Source organism: Drosophila nasuta, chromosome X, assembly GCF_023558535.2.
Source record: "Drosophila nasuta strain 15112-1781.00 chromosome X, ASM2355853v1, whole genome shotgun sequence".
In the NCBI taxonomy this organism is placed as follows: Eukaryota; Metazoa; Arthropoda; class Insecta; order Diptera; family Drosophilidae; genus Drosophila; species Drosophila nasuta.
Genome location: NC_083459.1, coordinates 22,499,999 through 22,521,371, shown reverse-complemented (window position 1 = coordinate 22,521,371; position 21,373 = coordinate 22,499,999). Strand labels below are relative to the sequence as shown.

Genomic DNA, 21,373 nt, shown 5'->3' with positions numbered 1-21,373 from the left:
TGGCGAAGGCCCCAAGCACATTATCTACCCCTAAAAACAATATATCTTGTATATCAAACTAGCGATATTTAAGCATAGATCGAGTCCGAGTACGACGTTTTTCTATTTAGTTGCCCCCGTTGTTTTTTGTCAACGTAAGACATACAGTGAGCTAGTGAAGTATCCACACACAAACATGTTACCAGATTTTATATACTACATCTCCTTTGTGGAAGGAGGCAAGGTTTTTTTCAGTAAATATTTAATCTATAATATTAATATTAAAGCGTAAAACCTAAAACATATTCCCGACAAACGGTAGAACTTAAAAACAAAAACACATCAACAAAAAAATATATATAAAACAAAAACTTTTTAAGCAAAAGAAAAAAAAATATTAAGAAAACTGCAAAAGAAAAAAGTGAATTGTTTTACTCTAGTAACAATAAAAAAAAAATAAGAAAACTGCAAAAAAGTAAAAAGTGTATTATTCTAGGAGGTATTCCGATTAAATCTCGTGTGATTATCAGAGGAAGTTTGTTTATTTAAAAAGTTGACTAAACGGGAATTTATTGGGCTGCGCTTTGGTTTGCGCTCTACTAATCGGTATTTGACAAGTTTTTGTTTTTAGTGTATGCAGATTATTTCGTAATATCGAAGTCTTTGGCATCCCAAAGATGAACAATTTAAAGTTAGAAAAAAAAAATTTTTGTTGAGACACATCATCATATAGTAAGTTCATAAAGTATCAGTAGTTGTACGAGTGAGTGCCGTTATGCTACACGATTAAACAGTATTGTATATATATAGGACTAAGACTAGCATACTTTCGACTATATAGAGGATTGATATTTATGAAGTATTAAGAGTAGTAGTAGTTATAATTCTTGTGAGTGCTACTAGTAAAAACTCCGGGAGATCGGACGTAATTCTATTCGAGGGGTGCGACTTAATCTAAAAGGTAGAAGCTACTTACTTACAGGCTATCCACCGATTAATTAGCATTAAATATAAGTTGACAAAAAAAAAAATGATGAGCATATTCTTGGTTGGTACTTTGAAGACTAGACTATACAAAGGATGATGAAGGGGGATGAGGGGTCTCTTGAGAGAGGTGGTGGTTAAAAGTCGGGGCTTACGAGTGTGACTAGTATTGATTTAGAATTGGCTTATGAGTACTCTGATTGCTGTGCTGCAACTGCGCAACCGTCTCCTCTTCCCCCTTCCCCTCCTCCTCATCGACGAGATTCCGATTCGATTGGGATTGCGATTGGGATTGGGATTCCTGTTGCTGCTGGGCGGGAGGCGGCTGCGGATGTTTGGTGCGCGGTCAAGCGACAATGTCGTTGCCGGGATTGTAGCCAAAATAGTTGAGATTGAAGTCGTCGCTGAAAAGCACTTCCTCCTCCGAGGGCTCCACCTGATGCGACATCTGTATGCCCAGCTCCATGGGATCGATCTCCGTGATGTAGTACTGCGAGTGGCTGCCACCCAGATGGCTGCTCCCGCTGTGTGGCTGCTGCTGCTGCTGTTGGTGCTGCTGCTGCTGTTGATGATGATGATGATGTTGCTGATGATGCTGCCGGAGTCCGCTTTCGGTGACCACGACGTCCTTGTGGATAGGATTGAGATAGTCTTCTGAGGAGAAAGTTTCAATATCAATACGATATTGGATAATCAGATTAATCACATTTATTGTGATACAATTATAACATGAAACATAATATATAAGAAAAACTTGTATTCAATTCATTTTTGAATAACCAAAATATTAGAAAGTTCCTTTCAATACGAGTGAGCATACTTATTACGGGTCTTAGAACCTTTGGTTGACAATCTGGTATATTTTGGTATATTTTAATATTTTGTGCTACCAAATTGATAGTATGTTTTAGACTGATTTGGTCGATAACCTGGTATATTTTGAGTACATTATTAATCAATATACCAAATATAACATTTGGTATATTTTTAGTAAGTGTGGTATATTAATTTAGTATATCTTTAGACTAATTTGGTTGATAATCTGGTATATTTGAGTAACCTACGGTATATTTTGAATGCAGTACTAGATCAGTATACCAAATATAGCTTTCGGTATATTGTTGTATTTTTAGGTATATTACTTTGGTATATGTATATTTTTCTCTCTATAGTATATTTTGAATGTAGCTTTCCTAAATGTTCAATCATTATCATCAATCATACAAAATATTTCACACAAATTAAATCACATTTTCATCAGTTTGAAGTAAATTATCAAGTTGGCAGCACTCACCATTGTCGAGGAGCACGTCCTGGTAGGTGCTGATGATGGAGTTGACCGACTGCACCTCAACCTCCCGATGGATGCCATTGAGGATCTGTCCCGCCGTCTTGCGCAGCTCTTCATCGCTCAGCAGATCGCTGAAGGGTAAAAGTCGCTGATGTTGTTGCTGCTGCTGTTGTTGCTGCTGCTGCTGTTGCTGATGATGAAGATGGTTGTTGTTGTTGTTGTGATGATTGTGATGCGAATGATTGTGGCTCGCTGAGGCGGATGATGATTCGCTCGCTTGTTGCAGCATCTCTTGCGTCAGCGCTGCGGCAGCTGCAGCTGCCTCATCGTAGATGCAATTCGCTTGCTGTTGTTGTTGTTGCTGTGGCGAGTTGCAGTGTTGCTGCTGCAGCTGTTGCTGGTGATGTTGCTGCTGCTGCTGTTGTTGTTGTTGCTGCTGCTGCTGTTGCTGCATTTGCTGCTGATGCTGTTGAATGCGTTCCCTGTTGATCGACTCCATCTTGAAGAACAAATCCAATCGCTGCTTTTTCTACCAAACAAATATTTAATTGTCAACTCTGCTGTTCCACGATCTTTCCGTTTCCACCAACTTACATGCTCCCAGGCCAGCACATTCTCCGCTGAATCGCCGCTGGAGATTGCCCACAGATGGCCAGCTCCTTGGGGGGCTTTGACTCCTTTGCGAAAGTGCGGATTGATCGAGAGATTGTGCCGCACCGAATTCTTCCAGCGATCATCGTTTGACTTGTAGTACGGAAAGCGATCTCTGTGTCACGAAATGGACAGAGACAGATATAGCGAGAGAGGGAGAGAGAGAGAGAGAGAGAGTGAATGAAAGGATGAGTATTGATTAGATAAATGGTTTTTAAACATATTCTAAAATTCAAAATAAGTTTACATTAAATTTAATGTATTCCGAAAGTTTCAAAACCAGGAATTTATTCTTTAAGCCTTTCTATAAACAGCTCTCATTGATAGAGCTTAAAAAGGTATTGTTAACCTTTTCACTACAATTGAATAATATGCTTCTCGGTGTATTTGAAGGAAACTCATAAGCTCATAAGCATAAGACTCCTAAAAATTCGGTTGTGATTAGATAAAAAATTTAGAAGTTATTTAAGGAATACTTTTTGCATGGCAAAAAACGCTTGGTTACTACGAAATTTAGTTGCTTTGGCTGACAATCTGGTATACTTTAACATTTATGTTATATTTTAAGTGAATTACTATGTCAATATACCAAATATAACGTTTAGTATATTTTTTTAGTATTTTTGTGACGTACAAATTTCAATCATATAACAAATATAACTTTTGGTCTATTTTTAATACTTTTGTGGTATATTAATTTGGTATATTTTAAAATGGGTATCCCTTAGTTGAACATTTTTAACCTTTCTTGATTGTTTCAAATTCTTTACAGAGTTTTGAATCCTGATTAAAACTAATTAATCCTATTTAGCACATTTAGCCTAAAAATTGACCAAAGTGGATTTTCCATTAAAATTTTTACTCACAAATACCTTAAAATGTTCAATATTCAAATTTTTCCCGATTTTTACACTTTTTTTTATATAATTATTCATATTATTCGCTCTTTGTTGTTCCAAAGAAATATATCTCTTGGGTTTTTCATATTCAGTATCTTAATGGTTACTTCTAAGTCAGTAATAGAATAGAATTTGAAAAATAACTAACTAGATTGATAGTAGTTTCTTATAGAGTTCTCCACTTCACTTTTAATGCATAAATGTGTTGGCAAAATAAGTAATCAGAGAGATATCAAGATTATAGATTTCTCCTTATAGAGTTCTCGACTTCATTTCGGAACCATCTAATGCATTATTTGCCGCCTTGTTGATTGGTCAGAAGTGTGGACCACAAAAGAGGCGAGGCTTCGGCTTCAATTTGGTTGGCTGTAGAGAACAGAGCTTGGCTAGCTGGACAGTTAGGAGTTGGTGGTCAGAAGCTACCCCCAAGCGTAGACGAGGCAGCCAGGCATGGGCAAGGGGCAAAGGAATGGGGCACGTTGCACGACTATTAAAACTTTTTGACCAGTTGCAATTAAAGTTTCAACATGCGCACGACAAGCCGCCAGCGAGGCAGGCAATTTACAAGGAACACGTCACTGGCACGCCACTGCGGCAGCCGCACACGACTGGAGGGGAGCGAGAGGGATAGCAAGAGAGGGAGAAAGAGCGAGAGAGAGAGATACGTACGCGGACAGTGGCACAAATTATGCGTCGTTTTTGTTGCCAGTCACGAACAGGCGATTTGGACGTAAGGCAAAAAAAATGGAGAATGTGGAAATGGAGTAGAGTGGGACGGAGAGGGTGTAGTTGAGGGAGGGGGGCATGTATGTATGTGTAAAAGGAAACTACGTCGACCGGAAAGGACATCGCGTGCCAAGCGCGCTCCCACTCTGAACACCAACGCAAAGCTCTAGTGAGTAAGGATGTAGTGGGGAAGGGTGGGGAGGGGGGACAGAGGGGTGGCAGGGCTACAAAATGGAAAGTATTTCAAATTACGGCACACACACACACACACACATAGCTCGACTGCCGCACACGCGCCAGGTCCGAAAAACAACCCCCGCTATGTCATTGGTTAACTGCTGCTGCCCCCCTCCCCCTCCCTCACCCACCAAGCAACCGCCCTTAGTTGAAAAGCAATCCAAAAATCTTTTTGTATTTCAACACGCGAGGCGAGCCGCCGCTTTATATACGGTTCAGATATATGTATATGTATATTCTACTATATAGTATATGCACTTATATCTATATAGTTTCATACCCTGTACACATATAGTAAACGGGTAGCTAGTTCCGCATTGGTTCCAAGCTACATACGGAAAAATATATGAGTACATTTTAAGGGGAATCGAAGAATAATTCCTTAAGGTGGTATCTGAATTAAAAAAAGCTGTAAATATTGGAACTGTGGAACATAAGTTTAATACCTTGAAATATTTTAATTAATTCCTTGATGTGGGAGAGTTCTTTATAAAGAAGTTATGAATATTAGAACTGAATATTGAAACTTGAATACCTTTAAATATTATAATTGAATTCAATTAAACAAATTGAAGATGTTTGGCTTATATGTTGAATGCAATACTAGTTGCTCTAACAGTCCTGAATCCTTTCAGCTCAATCGAATAAGAATATTAATTCACTTGAAGTAATTAAAGATATTTCGGTTATATATTGAATGCAAAATAAGTTGGTTGCTATGTTAGTCCTCAAAATGTTAGCTCAATTGAGTAATAATATTAAAATGATACGTTCCCTTTAAAAGAGCTTTATCTTACTCAAACCTTTGCATAACTATGAATAAATAATTAAATTATAAAAAGCTAGACAAAAAACAAATTACTTTCAACGGAAGAGGCTTTAAAAATTAAGTGAAAAGTCTTGTCCCCTGACTGAATTATAGAATGTATTTTAGAAATATTAAATCTAGAATTAAATACTTAATTTAATTTACAGAAAATAAAAGAATATGTTATATAAAAAAAAAGAAAGGAATATATACTATATTCATATTTATTATAACATATGTAGGTAGTTTTGGTAGTCTTCAAATTATCACCTCAATAGTATGATAAATGTATAATTAAATAAATCCGATAACAAGGACTTTAACTACTAGCGAGTAGCGAAATAGTTATGCCATATTGCTACTCCTTTTCTAGGGTATTACAACATGGAGCACTCCAAGTGTGGGGATTTTTTCTTTTTTTTTTTTTTTTGGTTGAAATGACGACTCATAAACGAAATGAAATGAAATGAAATAAAATGGGATGCATAAATCTATGGCGGGCATAGCATAGGGATATGGCACGGTTACGATACGGACTACTCCCAACTCTCCACTCTCCCTTTGTGTTCCGGGTTTGGTTTTTGGGGTTTGTCTGGCTAGAAGTTGAAAGGCCGCTGGCAGAGCCTTTAATGATCCCTTCGTAATGTTCTGATAACTGTCATTTTCGGGCTCCACTCGTCAGCACAACGGCTTGTCTACTCCACGACCCCGAGGAACATCATATCAGCACCTGAGCCATGTGAACTATGTGAATGTGAACCACCCACCACCCACAATCCACCATCGACCGTCCACCCTCTACCACCACAACACTTGCCCGTGGTGCACGCAGACGTCATGACGCATCAACCGAAAACATACTTGCTACGTGCAACCGGAAAGATGGCACTTCAAATTGCCTTTTTCCTCACCTCCGCCTCGCTCCTTTTCTGGCTGACTGACTGCCTGACTCAAAGGGAAATAAGGAGAAGAAAGGAATGAAAGTATACTATAGTATAGGAGATAGGCTAATGGTCTGCTTTACGTTGCTCCCATTTCGAATTGTGTTCGGTTCGGTGCAGAGATAGCTTTGAGAATTTGCGAAAGGAATTTTGTTGTTAGTTGAAGTCTAATTTCAATTCTGGGGTTATCTTCAACTGGGATAAGTTGGGGATAAGTTATTTAGTTATTCAACTATCCGCTGATTTCGGGAGAAACTTCTCCTTTAAGAGGTAACTTGGAATATGTCGATGCAATTGGATGAGAGACTTATATCTTAGTTAATACACAAAACTGTAAATAAAATTGTGTAAAATAGTATTGAGAATTTCTAACTTTTCCGCAAAGAAGTTTAAATCTTAGTGGAGGGAACTTTTTGAATTAGAAATATAGGAATCATGTAGAATTAAGAATTAATTTCGAACATTTCGGTAAATAAGTTTAAATCTCAGTAGAGAGAACTAGTTGAAGTGTAGCTTGAACTCTGGGGTTATCTTCAACTAGGATAAGTTCAGGATAAGTTATTTAGTCATTCAACTAACCGCTGCTTTCGGGAGAAACCTTTACTCTAATGCGAAGTTTTGAGTATGTCGATGTAATTGGATGAGAGCTGACTTCTCAGTTGATATAGAATTGAGGACTAATTCCTAACATTTCCGCAGAGAAGTTTAAATCTCAGTAGAGGGAACTTTTTGTTCAAGAGCATTAGTTTTTAACATTTCGGCAAGGAAGTTTAAATCTCAGTAAAGGGAACTTTTTGTTGAAGACACAGGGAATCGGAAATATGGGAATCCTTTAGCTGTGAAGTGGAATGTGGCAAGTGTCAAGTAGGAAAGTGGGAAACGGGAAATGACTTTGTACAATCCGTGTTTGGCATGCTTAAGTTGGCTGCCACAGTTGCCCCGATGCACTTGTAAATTTCAAAATACGCCAGCCAGCAGTGACTGTAATCGCAATAGAGGAGGGGGGATAAGAATGGGAAATGGGGAAGAATTCGAAATGAATGTTGTGTAGTTTATGGAGGAGCTGCATGTCTAGCATGGTTTAATCATCATGCATTCGCCGGGTTTTTTCAGTGCTCACCCTCCTCCTTCTCCTCCTTTTTGGCTGGCTGACAGAGCCAATCGATAGGCGTGGGCGTTTAGACAGTGATACACAAAAGTATACATACACACACACACTCGTCTCGACTCAACTCAACTCGACTTGACTACTCGAATCGTTTCTCGGTGCTCGCACTTTTCGAATTGTCAACGTTGCTTTTGGGGCTAAGGGAGGGGACCAAAGGAGAGGGTTGAAAAGGGGGGCAGAATAATCAAATACCCACTATCAACGTCGTCATCATTGTCAATGAATTGAATGACTGACTGCGCCCCATTCGCATTCACAATCACATTCACATTCACATTCACAATCACATCGCATTCACATTCAGTTTCGTATTCATATTGTCGGTTTTTTGGGCCTCGAATGAAATTGTCGAATTACACGGCATCTTCGGAAGGATAGTGCCACGCCCCCACCCACCTTCCTCTCCCTCTGTCCTCTTCTGCATAATGGGCATAATAATAACAGGTCGCTCACACACACGTGTCATATTGTAATATTCATACCCGGAAAGAGAAGCTTAGAAGAGTCTTTTAATGCAGCGTCAACTTAAAGAAGATTTCCACAAACATAATAACATTAATTCGAAAATATCACAGTTTTTATAAAAAGAGTTGCAAGATTTTAAAGATTTTAAAATCGTTTAGCATTTGTTAGCCCAATTTTGATGTGCTAACTTTTTATGGCTAACTCTTATATATAACTTCATTAAAGTGAACCTTTCAATAGCTGATAAGTTAAACTGTAGACGATATCTTATTTGATTGTGAATATCCGTTCAAGATCGAACTTTTATTAAACAGAATTCTTTGCTAAATCACATTATTTGTTAGTACCGGGTATTTGAGAGTCGGGCACACTTTTTAGCTATAGCCATAGCTCAGTTGTTTAGTGTTTACTATTTGTTGTTTCGGTTTCAGTTTCGAAAGCAATGCGAATGGTCGAATGTGGCATCCGGAGTTGGGAAAGGGAAAAGAGGAAGAGAAAGGGACACGGACAAGAATCATAAAGGGGGGCCAAGCTGCTGTCCAGCCCTGAGCTCTTCCATTGAGTCCTGTCAAAGGACGAGAAGCAGTACTGAGTCAGAGGCATGAGACAGAGTCAGAGTCGAAGGAGTCAGACTCAGAGGCATTCTGTCTGATGGGCTGGGTGATGGTCGCTCGGACTGATTGGCTGCCGTGTCGGGGCGTGCCTGGCACGCAAGCCAATCCACACAGAGAAAGAGAGAGAGAGAGGGAAAGAGAGCGAGCGCGCTTCATTTTTTACATGGCGGCGAGGCCGAGTCCTGCGACTCGAGTCTCGAGACCTGGGCCATGGCCTCTGGGGGGATCCCCGGACTGGGCAACTACTTCTGGCGGTTGCTTTCGAGTTGATGGCTCCTCTACACATATACATATATTTATAAGCTATACTAAACTATATAGGTATATATATATGTATGTACAATATATAGTAGTAGTTGCTCTGCCGCAACTCAGTTCATAAATTGTTGCGGTCCTTTTGCCTTCCTCCGTTCGCCAAAATGTTTTCTCTGCTGTAAATGTGCAAAATTTATGGATTATTATGGATGGCAGCCAGCGAGCAGAGAAAACTTTTCTGCAAATACGTACTAAAAAAAAGAAGAAAACCCAAGTTGTTTTCTTTTTTTTTAATGGAAACGCCCACAACAAGTCACAAGAATTACAAAGACGGTCTCAAGTTGTGGAATACTTTAACTAGAAATATCTCCGACCAGGACGAAGACGAATGCTGAAGGCAGCAATGAAATTTACGGTATTTACCATCTCAACATAATGAAGAAACTAAAAGATTGCAACCTAGGCAGTAAAAAGAGTTTTGGAAAAAGCAAAGAAGAGAAGAACTGTTTGGAAAAAGAAAAGAAGAAAAGAGGTTTAAGAAGAAGTTTGGGAACAGATCAAAAAAGAAGAGGCTTGAGAGGATAGTTAATAAGAAAAATAAAAAAGGAAGAAAGAAATTCCAAGTTTTGTTTATTAAAAAAAGGATTAATTGCGAATTGTCTTTCAAAGGAAATTGATGATTTAAGAAGCGAGAGATATTAATATATTATAATTAAAGTGGGGAACTAAATTAAATTGGAAAGATTGCTAATCGGATAGACTATTTGTAGAGGAAGAACAACAAAATTAGTTTTGATTGACAATCTGGTATAATTTGCACTCTATTTTAATAATATACCAATATACCATTGTAGTAATATACCAATATACCACCAATACAGTTCGGTACATTGCAGTACTTTTTCGTTATAATACCGCTCACTGAATAGTAGCTTTTTTATTTGTTATTATTCGAAATGCTAATGACAGGAGTACTATAAAATGGAATTCATTAAATACCAAAGCTAAGAAGAGAGCATAGAAAGCGAGATCGAATTCCCACACATTTTTCCCACTTCGCCCAATTTCTGCAGCCAATTTATGGACGAACATTTGTCGGATGTCAACAAGATAGACAAAGGGTTAAGAGCTCTTTGCTTAGAAGCATTAAAAAACTCTTTAACGCTCGCAGTTGTCGCAGTTGATAATTAATGCAGAAATTTAGTGTTCCTCTCAAGCCCAAAATGAAACCGAGTACCAAACACATGTTCGAATGTCCTGTGAATGATCGGTGTTCTGTGTTCAGTGTCCTGTGCCTTATGGCCTTCCTCGGCTGCTGTGCAATGAAGCATGATCCGCATCTAATAAACACTCAATATGCAATTCAAATTGACCGGAAGAACGGTGGGCACTCAACTCGACTTCAGACGGGATCAGCCAAAAGTAGAGAACAGAGTCGAGAGGGGAGAGGAAAGAGGGAAGAGAGAGTGGAGTAATTGCAGCAAGTTGTGCGCTTGTCAAACACCTGATCCTGATGCATTGAGGCGTGTAAAAGGTGTAGAAAGGCCGGAAAGGCGGAAAGGCACGGAACAGCCCCTAAAACACAGCAACAGCAACAGCGACAGCGTTTAACCCCTCTCCCTCTCCCTCCCTTCCTCACTCCTTCCTCACTCCCTCTCCGAGTTGTGAACCCAACCCCGGCAATTAATAATTATCGTGAGCAATGTGCAGCGTATAAATTTCATGGGCAATTGCCACACGCTGCTGGAGAGGGAACTATGAAAGAGTAGGAGAAGGGGGGAAGGAGGGAGGGAGAGCTGAGTCGCGTGGGCGACTCAAGCGAACGCGCAGGCGCCTTCTCAGCCTTCTCGGATGTTTGCCTTGAACGGACGAGGACACGGCTTCAAGCTCCCCCTGAGCTCCCTTTTGTTGCTGTTGCTGTTGCTTTGTTCGTGGGCCACAAAGTAAATTTGTGAATGGTTAATGAAAAGTTCCAGCAACAGAAGGGAGTTGGGGAGGTGGGAGGAGGTCGGGAAATTGGTTGGTCTGCTGGCTCATTACATTTAATGAACAGGTTGCCGAACAGTTCCTCCCCCAAAGTCGAAGGCGATGTCGAAGTCGAAGCCAGGTGATGGGCAACTATCATAAATTGCTGACGAAAGAGACAGAGAGAGAGAGAGAGAGAAAGAGAGCGAGCGAGAGGGAGAGAGAGAAGTGGGTGGGAAGCATTTGGATATATATTTCTATAGGATAGGATATTTACACGCAACATTTTTGCTGTGGCTTCAAATATTTACAGTGATTCCCCCTCTTCTACCTCCCTCACACAGGTGCACTTCGGCCCACCCGGTGGGACGGGGGTGGGAAGAGGGGTAGACAAATTAATGAACCTTGAAAAATGTGTTAAAAGTTTTTTATTATTGTCATTGAATTTGATATACAATACACATCCATAGATGTGTGTGCACTTGCTTCTTCTATATTCATTTTCTTTCTGTCTCTTCAGGGGGTTTCCCCGTTTCGAAACTAGGTAAAATAACGCACAAATAGAGCGAGCGAGATAGATACGAAAGAGAGAGAGAGAGAGAGAGAGGGATCCAATTAAAAGTTGTCGTGGAACAAAACTTCAACTCGCCTCCAATCGCAGCATATGCAAATGAAGACGAACAAACTTCGAATTTTTCCTTTTTGACAAATTTATGGTTTCGAATGAGGAAACCTTCATCGGCACAAATATAAACATATGTACACAGAAAAATAGTTCTAAGATCAAGATTTTGGTCTAAGGAGAAGAACATGAAAATCTTAATGTTAGAAAAAACATCTCGATTTCAAGAACGTTTAAGTTATTATTAATAAGTATAAAAAATCTTTTAACTTTTAGACCAAAAATCTTATTGTAAATCAACAAAATAATATATTATATTGTTTTTTTTTCTTTTTTTTTATTATTTTATCATTTTAAGATTTAATTATCGCATTTTTATCGTTATTTAATTATCGCATTTTTATCGTTATTCAGTTGAATTTTGATCACTTACGCAAAATTTATTATCGACTGACTAACTGAGCTATGAACGAAAACATTTGAATCTAGATAAAAACTATAAACTAGGAATTTTGTTTTGAGAATTTGTTCTGAAAAAGGTCTTATTTTTGAAAAACACAATTTGAAGATGAATGTTCTTGATTTTAGAACTAGGTATTTTTTTATATATATAAATAAAATTTATATAATATAAATAACTTAAGATTGTGCTAATTGAATGGTCATAAAATGGAAAAATAAAAGAAAATTAGTAAAAGAAAAAACAATATAGCTTATTATTTTTTGATCTCATAATAAGATTTTTGATTTAAAAACTATAAGATTTGTTCTTGGTATTAATATGAACTTGGGTCTTATATTAAATGTTTTCGAAATCAAGATGTGTTTTCTAACATTAAAATTTGCATGTTCTTGACGCACTTTTTAGACCAAAATTCTTGATTTTAGAACTTTTTTCTTCTTTGTAGTTTTCTGATTTGTTCTTTTTAATTCAAATGAAGTTCTTTTTTTACTTAAAGAGAAAATATTGTTAACTAATGATGAAATGGTTATTTGTAATGAAACAAGTTCGGAATTCTTTGATGCCATTTTTTCACTGAAACGCTTACAAAGCGATAATCTGTCGGAGGCTCTTCTCCCTGAGAATAATATCTTAGTCCGCCGCATAAAGTTAAATTTTATAGTTAAATTTATGGTAACGACTTTTTCACTGAAATTGATTACCAAAAGCTTACTTTGTCCATTATCAGAAGTTTTGCTTATCTGTAACTTGTATTAAGCTCTCATTGAATTCGATTTCAAAGTGAATTTTGAAAGCGTCATCATGAATTTTAAATTACAAATTATTGAATATAATAAAGATTTATGAATGGTTGGATAATGGGAATACAAATTATTAATTTGATTACAATTGCAAAGTCTGAAGAGAGACTTTTGCATTTGCATTTGCATTGTAAATGAGGTTTGCAATTGTTTCTAGCCTTTTAGTGGGTTGTTTGACTTTAGATCTTGATGTGTGTCTACACAACTTGTTGAACAACAACAAGAAAAACAACAACAACAATAAGAAAAGAGAACGTAGAATGAAATTTAGCAGGTAATAAATTATTGAAGCTCGCAACTTTGTTTGCCTTTTGTTGCTGGTTGTTAACCAAACACTAAAAATGTAAATAAACTTTTGCAACATCAACACGCCGAACAAGACGAAGAAAAAGAAGAGGGGGCCGGAGGATGAAGAAGCAGCCGGAAAAATGGCTAACGGGAATTCAAAGTGCCAAGTGCCAAGTGCAAGGCGAAGAAAATGCTTGAGATTTCTTTAATTGCATCCGGCAACAAAATGGCTGCCAGATGTGTGAGGAATAATGGAGTATATAGTATATAGTGTAGTACTTACGATATCCATTGGTATATGCCCGACACCGTCAGCTCACCCTTGTCCTCGAGGGCGTATTCGATGAGTTCCGTGTATGTGAACGGTGGTTTCTTTGGCCTGCTTGTTTTGCGGTGGTTGGTCGATTGGGTTGAGTTCGGTTCGGTTTGGTTCGTTTCGGTTGAGGTTGGGGTTGGGGTTCGTTTCGTTCCCCATTCGATGAGGGAGTAAAGGTTGAGGGTGGTCCACATCGATTGGTGGCGCATAAAGCACACGACAGCGTGAAAACGGAAACGAAAACGAGAAACCAGAAAACGAGAAAAAAAAAAAACAAAACAGAAAATACGTCAAACAATTTGTAATTCGTAATCAAGTGAGATTTTTTCGATGGCTAAGATTTCTAGAGAAATGTTCATGTAGATTCTCTTAAAATTTGTGCATAGCAAATACAAAAAAGAACACACACAATTCATAGATACCATTTAAAGATCTTAACTGGATTTCAAGTATAGATTTGTGAAATAATAAAGAAAGTGATCTAAGAATATCGAAATATTGAATATGATTGTATGAAACATTATTCACAAAGTATATAAAAGACGAGACAAAGAAAATAATTCCAAAATTGTATTATAGAATTTATAATTTTGAATTTCTTTGACTTGATTTTAAATATATTTTGTGTTAATCTTTTAAAGAAAACGATTTAATATTGTATGTGCTTAAATCAAACATTACTCACAAAGTTAACTTATAATATTTTAGAATTAATAAAAGTCTACACAAAGAAAATAATTCCAAAGTCATATTACAGAATTTATAATTTTGAAATTCTTTTTCTTGTGTAGTGTTTTAATTATTCCAATATATCTAAGGGAGCAAATAATATTATAAAGAACTGAAAATATAGAACATAAGAGATATAGAGCTGAGAACCGTTGATGAAACATCAGATGAAACTTATCATTCCTTCTTAGAAGATAGCTCAGAACCCTTGAAACTTCAGAATAATTCTTTTTACTGTTCCTCAACATTCCTCAGTTATTATATTATTTGGTATAACAATTAACATGTAAATAAATAAATAAATGTGTTAACGAACAGTGAACAGAATTATTCTGAAGTTTCATGAAGGGTTCTGAACTTATCTTCTCAAAAGGAGAGATTTATTTTATTCGCTCTAAACTATTTTCTTAAAAGGAGAGAGATTTACTATAGTCTGATTAAGGGACAACTCCATTGAAGACACAAATAATTTGTTGACAAATTGAAAATATTTTAAAGTCTCTTTGAGGTTGAATGAATTACTATAATATTATGAAGTGTTATTGATTTTTTTGAATGGTGAAAATTATGTTGGATACTATTAGAAAATAAGATTTAAAGAACATTTCTCTTCAGGCTAGAAAATTATTAGCATGAAATGCTTATTTAAGGGAATTATTTGACATTCTGTAGAATAAATGTTATTTAAAGGATCTCTATATAAATGTTGGGTTATTTATTATATTGAATCAAGTATTAAGTACTACATTTAATTTTAGAGGAATGAGAGCACTATATAAATATATCTATAGGAACTAGAATTAAAAAACAAATTGGTGGGGTTATTCGTGATTCGCAATTTTAGATTCGTTATTTGTTTCAATTTGAAATGCTTGCTACTCAAATAATAAGAATTATGATAATAACTTTAACTACAAAACTTTAAAAACTTAGTTAAATAATAATTGTTAACATTAAAGATTGAAGTCTTGTGAATATTTTTAAGAGGACTCAACTAATAATAATAAAATTGAATTAAAATTTAAAAAATATATATTTAAAGTCGAACTTTTAAATAGTAATTTAGGCTTATTGATTACTTCACTTAATTTAGGAATTCATGTTAAAAGTATATTAAAATAATTATCTTTACAGTGCCTGCTACTGAGCCTGAGGGAATATTCTTTATAGGATTCAAATGCTTTACTACTCACGCCTTGGAGCTGGTGTCCTCGACGACGACGTGCTCGGCGACGATCATGTCGTTGGCGTCCATCTCCGAGGTGACTTCCATGACGAGCTCCTCGAACTTGCGTCCCGTCTTCGTGGGTGAATTGGATGTCGCACCTCCCCCTCCGATTCCCCCGCCACCGCCCGCTCCCGTTGTGGTCGCTGTGGATGCGCTGCTGGAGCAGCTTTTGGGTGATCCACGTTGATCGACGAGCAGCAGCGTTGAGCTTGCGCTGGAGTTCGATGTCGATGTCGATGTCGAAACTGATGCGGATGCGGATGCTGGCGAGGCGGAGCTGCAGGGCGAACTGATGGCCATGTGGGCGGCTGTGGTGGGCGTGGCTGGCTCCACGCTGACTGCATTGGCAGCGTTACCCAATCGCTGACCGCCTCCAACATCAGGGGACAGATGCGGGAACTCGTCGAACTTGAAGTTCAACAACCACGAGAGATTCTTGTCCTCGAAATCCGGTTCCGATTCGTTCGATGGCTGATTGGAGTTGCGTCGACTGCCCGTCGTCTGTCGACTTGGCGCCTGAGTTGCTGGCTGCGCTTGAGATTTCTGAGGAACCAGGAAGCTCTGCTCCTGAACTCCGCTTGACGGTGGCGTCGCAGTCGAAGCTGGGGCCGAAGGCGGAGGCGGCGGCGGAGGAGGCGGAAGCGTTGCATTCAGCTGAGAAATTTCCGTTTGCAGTCCCGAATTGTAGCGATGATCGAGCTCAAGCAGCTCTCCCGTCTGCCAGCCGCCGGCATCGGCTTCAGCCTCGAGGGGAGCACCTGAGGGCGGAGTGCAGTAGGAGACGGCGCCGGGGACGAGGAGACTGCTGTCGTAGGCGAACAGATCGTTGATGAAGGCCGCTGAGGCGACGCTGACTGAGGCAACTGCTGAGCTGGAACTATTGTTGTTATTGTTATTGTTGTTGCTGTTGGTATCCTGCAGCTGGAGCTGGAAGCACATGTCCCCGGCGGAGTTCTCGTAGTCGAGGTGACGCTTCTTCCAGGGATTCGCACTCAACTGATCGTAATCGTGACCCAAAGCCATCGTCTGCTGCTGCTGCTGTGGTTCAAGTTGCGTATCGTATTTGCGCTTCAGAAAGTTGAAGTCGTTATCTTGTTGCGGTTGCGAATGCGGATGCGGATGCGGATGAGCATGAGGATGTGCTTGAGGATGCGAGTGAGAGTGGGAGTTGGAGTGGGAGTGTGAGGCTTGAGCATGGACGTGGGCACTGTTGCTGGCGCCATTCACCGCCAGATTGACAATCATTTTGTCTGATTGATTTCCACGCAGTTTTTTCACCGACTTTTCTCACACACACGTGTGAGAGTCGCGCACACAGAACAAACAAAAAAAAGGAAGCACGCAAGCACGAGAACGACTCACAGGACGAAGACGAAGTCGAAGTCGAGGACGAAAACGAGGTCGAGGCGAATCGAGTCGAGTCAAGTCGAGTGTTGAGTCCGCGTTGGATTCCGTCTCGCGCTGCGTTTGGCCGCGGAATGCGACCGAACCTGAAGTCCAAACTTTTTCCTTTGCTATCGCTCTGCCAGCGTCGCAGTCGACGTCGTTGCTCATAGGCTCATAGCTGAGTGGTCCTCTCTCTCTCTCTCTCTCTCCCTCTCTATTTCTTTCTCTCTCTCATTACCCTTGCGCATTCAGTCAAGCACAACTATCGATGACCTCTCTGCCCTCTGCCCCTTTTTCCTCTTCGACATCGAAGCAGCCAAGGAGCGACCTTTTAACTTCACCCGTAATACTTCTCTTCTCTACACTTCTTCTACTCCGGTACTTCTAGTGTTATAGGGTATGATAAGTTACTATCCGTCTGTCTGTCTGTCCATCTGTTTGAGCCTCTCGATCTCACAAACCAAGAAAGCTAGAATTACCAAATTTGGAATCAGCATTTTTTAGTTTAAGCTTTCTCTTTAACCTTCGTAAATCCCTAAAAAGAAAGGTTAGAGTTACTAAATTTGAAGACAGCATTTTTTAGGGCAAGTTTCTGATTCATACTTCGTAAATTCTTAGAAAGAGAACTAGAATTGCTAATTTCAGAGACAACATTTCCTAGGTCAAGTAAATCCTTAAAAATTTAAGCGCAAGTTGAATTTATCACAAATGAAATTAACCATAGTATTCTATTAACCCTTTGGCATCTGATTTAAATAGCGTTAACTTAATTTGAATATTAATACTTTGTTAATGCTCAAATGCCAACAAAGAAGCTGATGACTGAACTGAAAAGAAAAAGATAGAAGCACAAAATAAATAGTAATGCGATATCGAGGAAAATAACGACAATATTAAGTATATGCATAGATTGTCCTTAAAAGGAGCAGCTGCGCTGGTCACACTTAACTGTGTTTACGAAAATGTCGAGCGAGTAACTCCAAGTCGAGCAAACTTCCTTAATAATTTTAAATATACATTGCAGCTCACTCTGGTCACACTGAATGTTAAACGATTATTTGTAAGTCAAGTAGACTTGTTAACTTTTAATTCGGTAATATTAAGAAGCATTTATAGTTTTCTCTGGTCACACTTAACTACTGCGTATTTCTATTTTATTTGTGAGTATCTTCAAGTCGAGCAAACTCCTCTCCAACCTGCTTATTAGCTTCAGCTAGCGGTTCTCTCTGGTTCTGCTCGGTCGCATTTTGTCCATAATCGAACATGTGCCCTTCTCTCCTGTTCTCCTTCTCTTACTCTTTCTATACGTGTCTCTCTCTCACTCCCTCTCTCTCTTTCTCTATCTCTTGGCCACCTGCCCAGAGCCTGGTGTCTGCTGGCGTTTTAGTCCATTGCCAATTTGTCGAGTTGTCAACGAAGCGAACGCCATTGAAGCGTCTAATCGAACACCCAAGCACCCTGTATGCCTTATATCGAGTACTATTCTATATATCCACTCTATCTGTTTCTCTCTCTCTCTCTCTGACTCTTTGTCTGTCTGTCTGTCTCTTGCACAGGTGTTGCGCAGGATTCGATTCTCTCAGCGAGCAGCGAGCACGCATGGTTGCCAAGGACTACGGAGAGACCCCATTGGAGGTCGCACACAATTTGGAGATATCTTCCCCCCTTTCTCTCTCTCACTCTCTCTTTCTCTCGCTCTGAGAGATCTTCTTGCAATGGCGGATAATTGGAGTGTCCAGCAGTGGAACAGAAAAAAAAAAAATAAAGGTTCTTATGTACATATATTTCTCTTTCCTGGCATTTGATTTAAACGATTAATCGCTTAGTTATTATTAGAAACATTAACTCTTAAAATATTATTTCAATTGTTTCTTTACTTATTTCTATTTGTGGAACTATTTCTTTATATACATTATATATTTTTTATAATTGTAGCTTAGAATTATTTGTAAAATTTATCTGTTTGTAGCTTTTACTTAAATTCTATTATTAAAATAAGCGCAAGTATAAAGCTAAAGTTATTGCACACAAATTGACTGTTAATTTATTACATATAAAATAAAATTAATTTTTATGGTGATTATGAAACAGATATTGAAATGCAAATTTTGTTAATTTGAAACTCATACTCGACTTTATTAGAATTTAACATAATTTGTCTTATATATTATTATATTTAGTATTTCAATTTATATTTGACGATTATTATTATCAAAATACCTAACATTTCGTTTACTTTATTGTGATAAGTATTATGAATAATTGAATTTATATTTGTATACGTTATTTAAGAAATATTGAATTGGTTTGGCTGACCACCGGGTATGTTTTGCACTCTATGGTATATATTGAATGTAGTAGTACATCAATATACCAATTATAGCCTTTGATATACTTTTGGTATTTTTTAGGTATATTTCAAACGTATTCGTTTCTAAAACTAGTATATTTTATAACCAAGGGTATGTTTTAAAGTACTACTATATAAATATACCAACCATTACACATTTTAGTATTTTTGTATATTATCTTAGCATATTTTTAGATTGATTTGGCTGACAATCTGGTACATTTGGAACCTCATGGTATATTTTAAATGCAGTTCTAAGACAATATACCAATTATGGTCTTTGGTATAGTTTTATTATTTTTGTGGTATATAAGTATATTTTGTACTCCATGATATATTTTAAATGTAGTAAGACAATATACCAAATATAGCCTTTAGTATTTTGCGGTATATTAAGTTGATATATTTTGATTGATTTTGAATGAAATTAAAATTATTGCAATTTATATTAATATTCAAAATATTCAATGAAACTCTGTCAAAATAATGTCTGTAAATGTTGCTTGGGCATTATTAAAACACAATTTAAAAATACATTTATCGAGTTATAATTTTATATATATTTTTAATACACAATGAAATAACAACGTGTTTTTCGGTTACGAGTGCTTAATTGGTTGTCAATCAACTGCTTTCTCAATGAATTGTTTTACAGTCGTGAGATTCGGATTTCTTGATTTCTGAGAAGAGAGCAACATCGACTTTTGAAATGCTCTGTTAATTAATCAAATTAATCTGTGAAATTTAATATAGACTAAAGAATTGATTATAGTGAAAAGTAGTTTCAGTAATAATCCGGAATGGATTTTACATTCTAGATTTTAACGATCGGAAATACTAATGAGTCTTCTACTAGCGAAAATCGACGTTAATCAGATAACCAGTTAATACGATTGAAGACTTTAGTGTGATTCAAAGTGATGATTCAAGTCGAGATTTGATTGTCGAGAGGCGAGAAGAATCCGAATCAGATGAGTTATCGCTCCGCGTTGGATTGGGACTCCCGGCAAATGCAAATAATGCAAACAAAGCGGCGAAAATAATTATGGAACAAATATATATATCAACTATGAGCAGCACCGACAGCTGAATACCCTGCAATCGCAGGTCTAATGGCAATATAATCTCTGCTCAGCTTGGTGAATATTCTTGAATTGATTAAATGTTGGTTGAATGAGTAGCTAATTAAAACTGCACTGAGAGAAAAATACTATATATTAAAAAAATACTATACATATATTCCAAAAATACTATATATTCGTTACACTATATATTCACATTTTTTAATTTCTGTTCATACAACTATACTAAAATAAATGAAAATGTTTTTTTACTATTATATATTTATAATTGTAAAAGTTATTTTAAAACTACTTTAGTATGTATTTAGTACTATATTAATATACCAATTAAGGCCTTTGGTATATTTTAATATTTTGTGTTAAATTAATCTGATATATTTGTAGACGATTTTGCCAGGCAATCTAGTATATTTTGCATTCTATAGTATATTTTGAATGTAGTACTGTATCGAAGCACCAAATACAGTCTATGATATGTTTTAGTATTTTTGCAGTATATATCATATATTTTTATATATTTTTAGACTATTAAGTTGACAATCTGGTATTTTTTGTTCTCTATGGTGTATTTTGAATGTAGTACTATATCAATATACGATATATAACATGCGGTTTATTTTTAGTACTTTTGCGGTATATTAATTTGGTTTTATTTCTGACTGATTTGTTAGATAATCTAGAATTTTTACTTTATGGTATAGTTTAAATGTAGTACTATGTCCATATACCAAATACAGCTTTTGGTATATTTCAGTATTTTTTGAGGGATATTCATTTGATATATTTTAATATGAATACCGCACATTGTAGCTTTTAATTACAATGTGTAGCTTTCATTCTTGTTATTGTTAAAATTGTATTTCATAAATCGTGAAGATTGATTGAAATTTGAATTCGTTACTTTTGTGCTCTGTATGTTGCAGATTGATCGACGCAATCGCGATACCCAGAAACAGAACAGAGCAGACGAGATTGGAACTTGTTTGACACCGCAGTTCCCTCACTTCCTCCCCCTTGGCCACTCCCTCTCCCTATCGCAGCTCGGCTCTTTGGCAACAATTGCGTCACTTGCGACGACAGCGAAGTATAAATTGGCAGCGATGCGATAAGAAGAGAACAGAACGAA

The 21,373-nt window shown here is 37.4% G+C and overlaps 1 protein-coding gene across 1 annotated transcript; it reads right to left on the bottom strand.

Moving 5' to 3' along the window:
* Positions 1 to 432: 432 nt before the first annotated feature.
* On the bottom strand, positions 433 to 16,674 carry LOC132795668 (putative uncharacterized protein DDB_G0288537). The gene is made up of 5 exons (XM_060806525.1): positions 15,395 to 16,674; positions 13,440 to 13,535; positions 2,849 to 3,020; positions 2,258 to 2,783; positions 433 to 1,617 (listed from the first exon to the last, which is right to left on the bottom strand). Exons 1-5 carry the CDS (start codon positions 16,672 to 16,674, stop codon positions 1,310 to 1,312), a joined length of 2,382 nt encoding a protein of 793 aa, XP_060662508.1. The 3' UTR covers positions 433 to 1,309.
* Between the last annotated feature and the right edge of the window lie 4,699 nt (positions 16,675 to 21,373).

Coding starts and splice junctions, on each gene's coding strand:
- LOC132795668 (XM_060806525.1), bottom strand. CDS start 16,674: ATGATTGTCAATCTGGCGGTGAATGGCGCCAGCAACAGTGCCCACGTC. Junction 2,784..2,848: donor ATGTGCTGGCCTGGGAGCAT/GTAAGTTGGTGG, acceptor TTTGTTTGGTAG/AAAAAGCAGCGATTGGATTT. Junction 1,618..2,257: donor GGACGTGCTCCTCGACAATG/GTGAGTGCTGCC, acceptor CTTTCTCCTCAG/AAGACTATCTCAATCCTATC.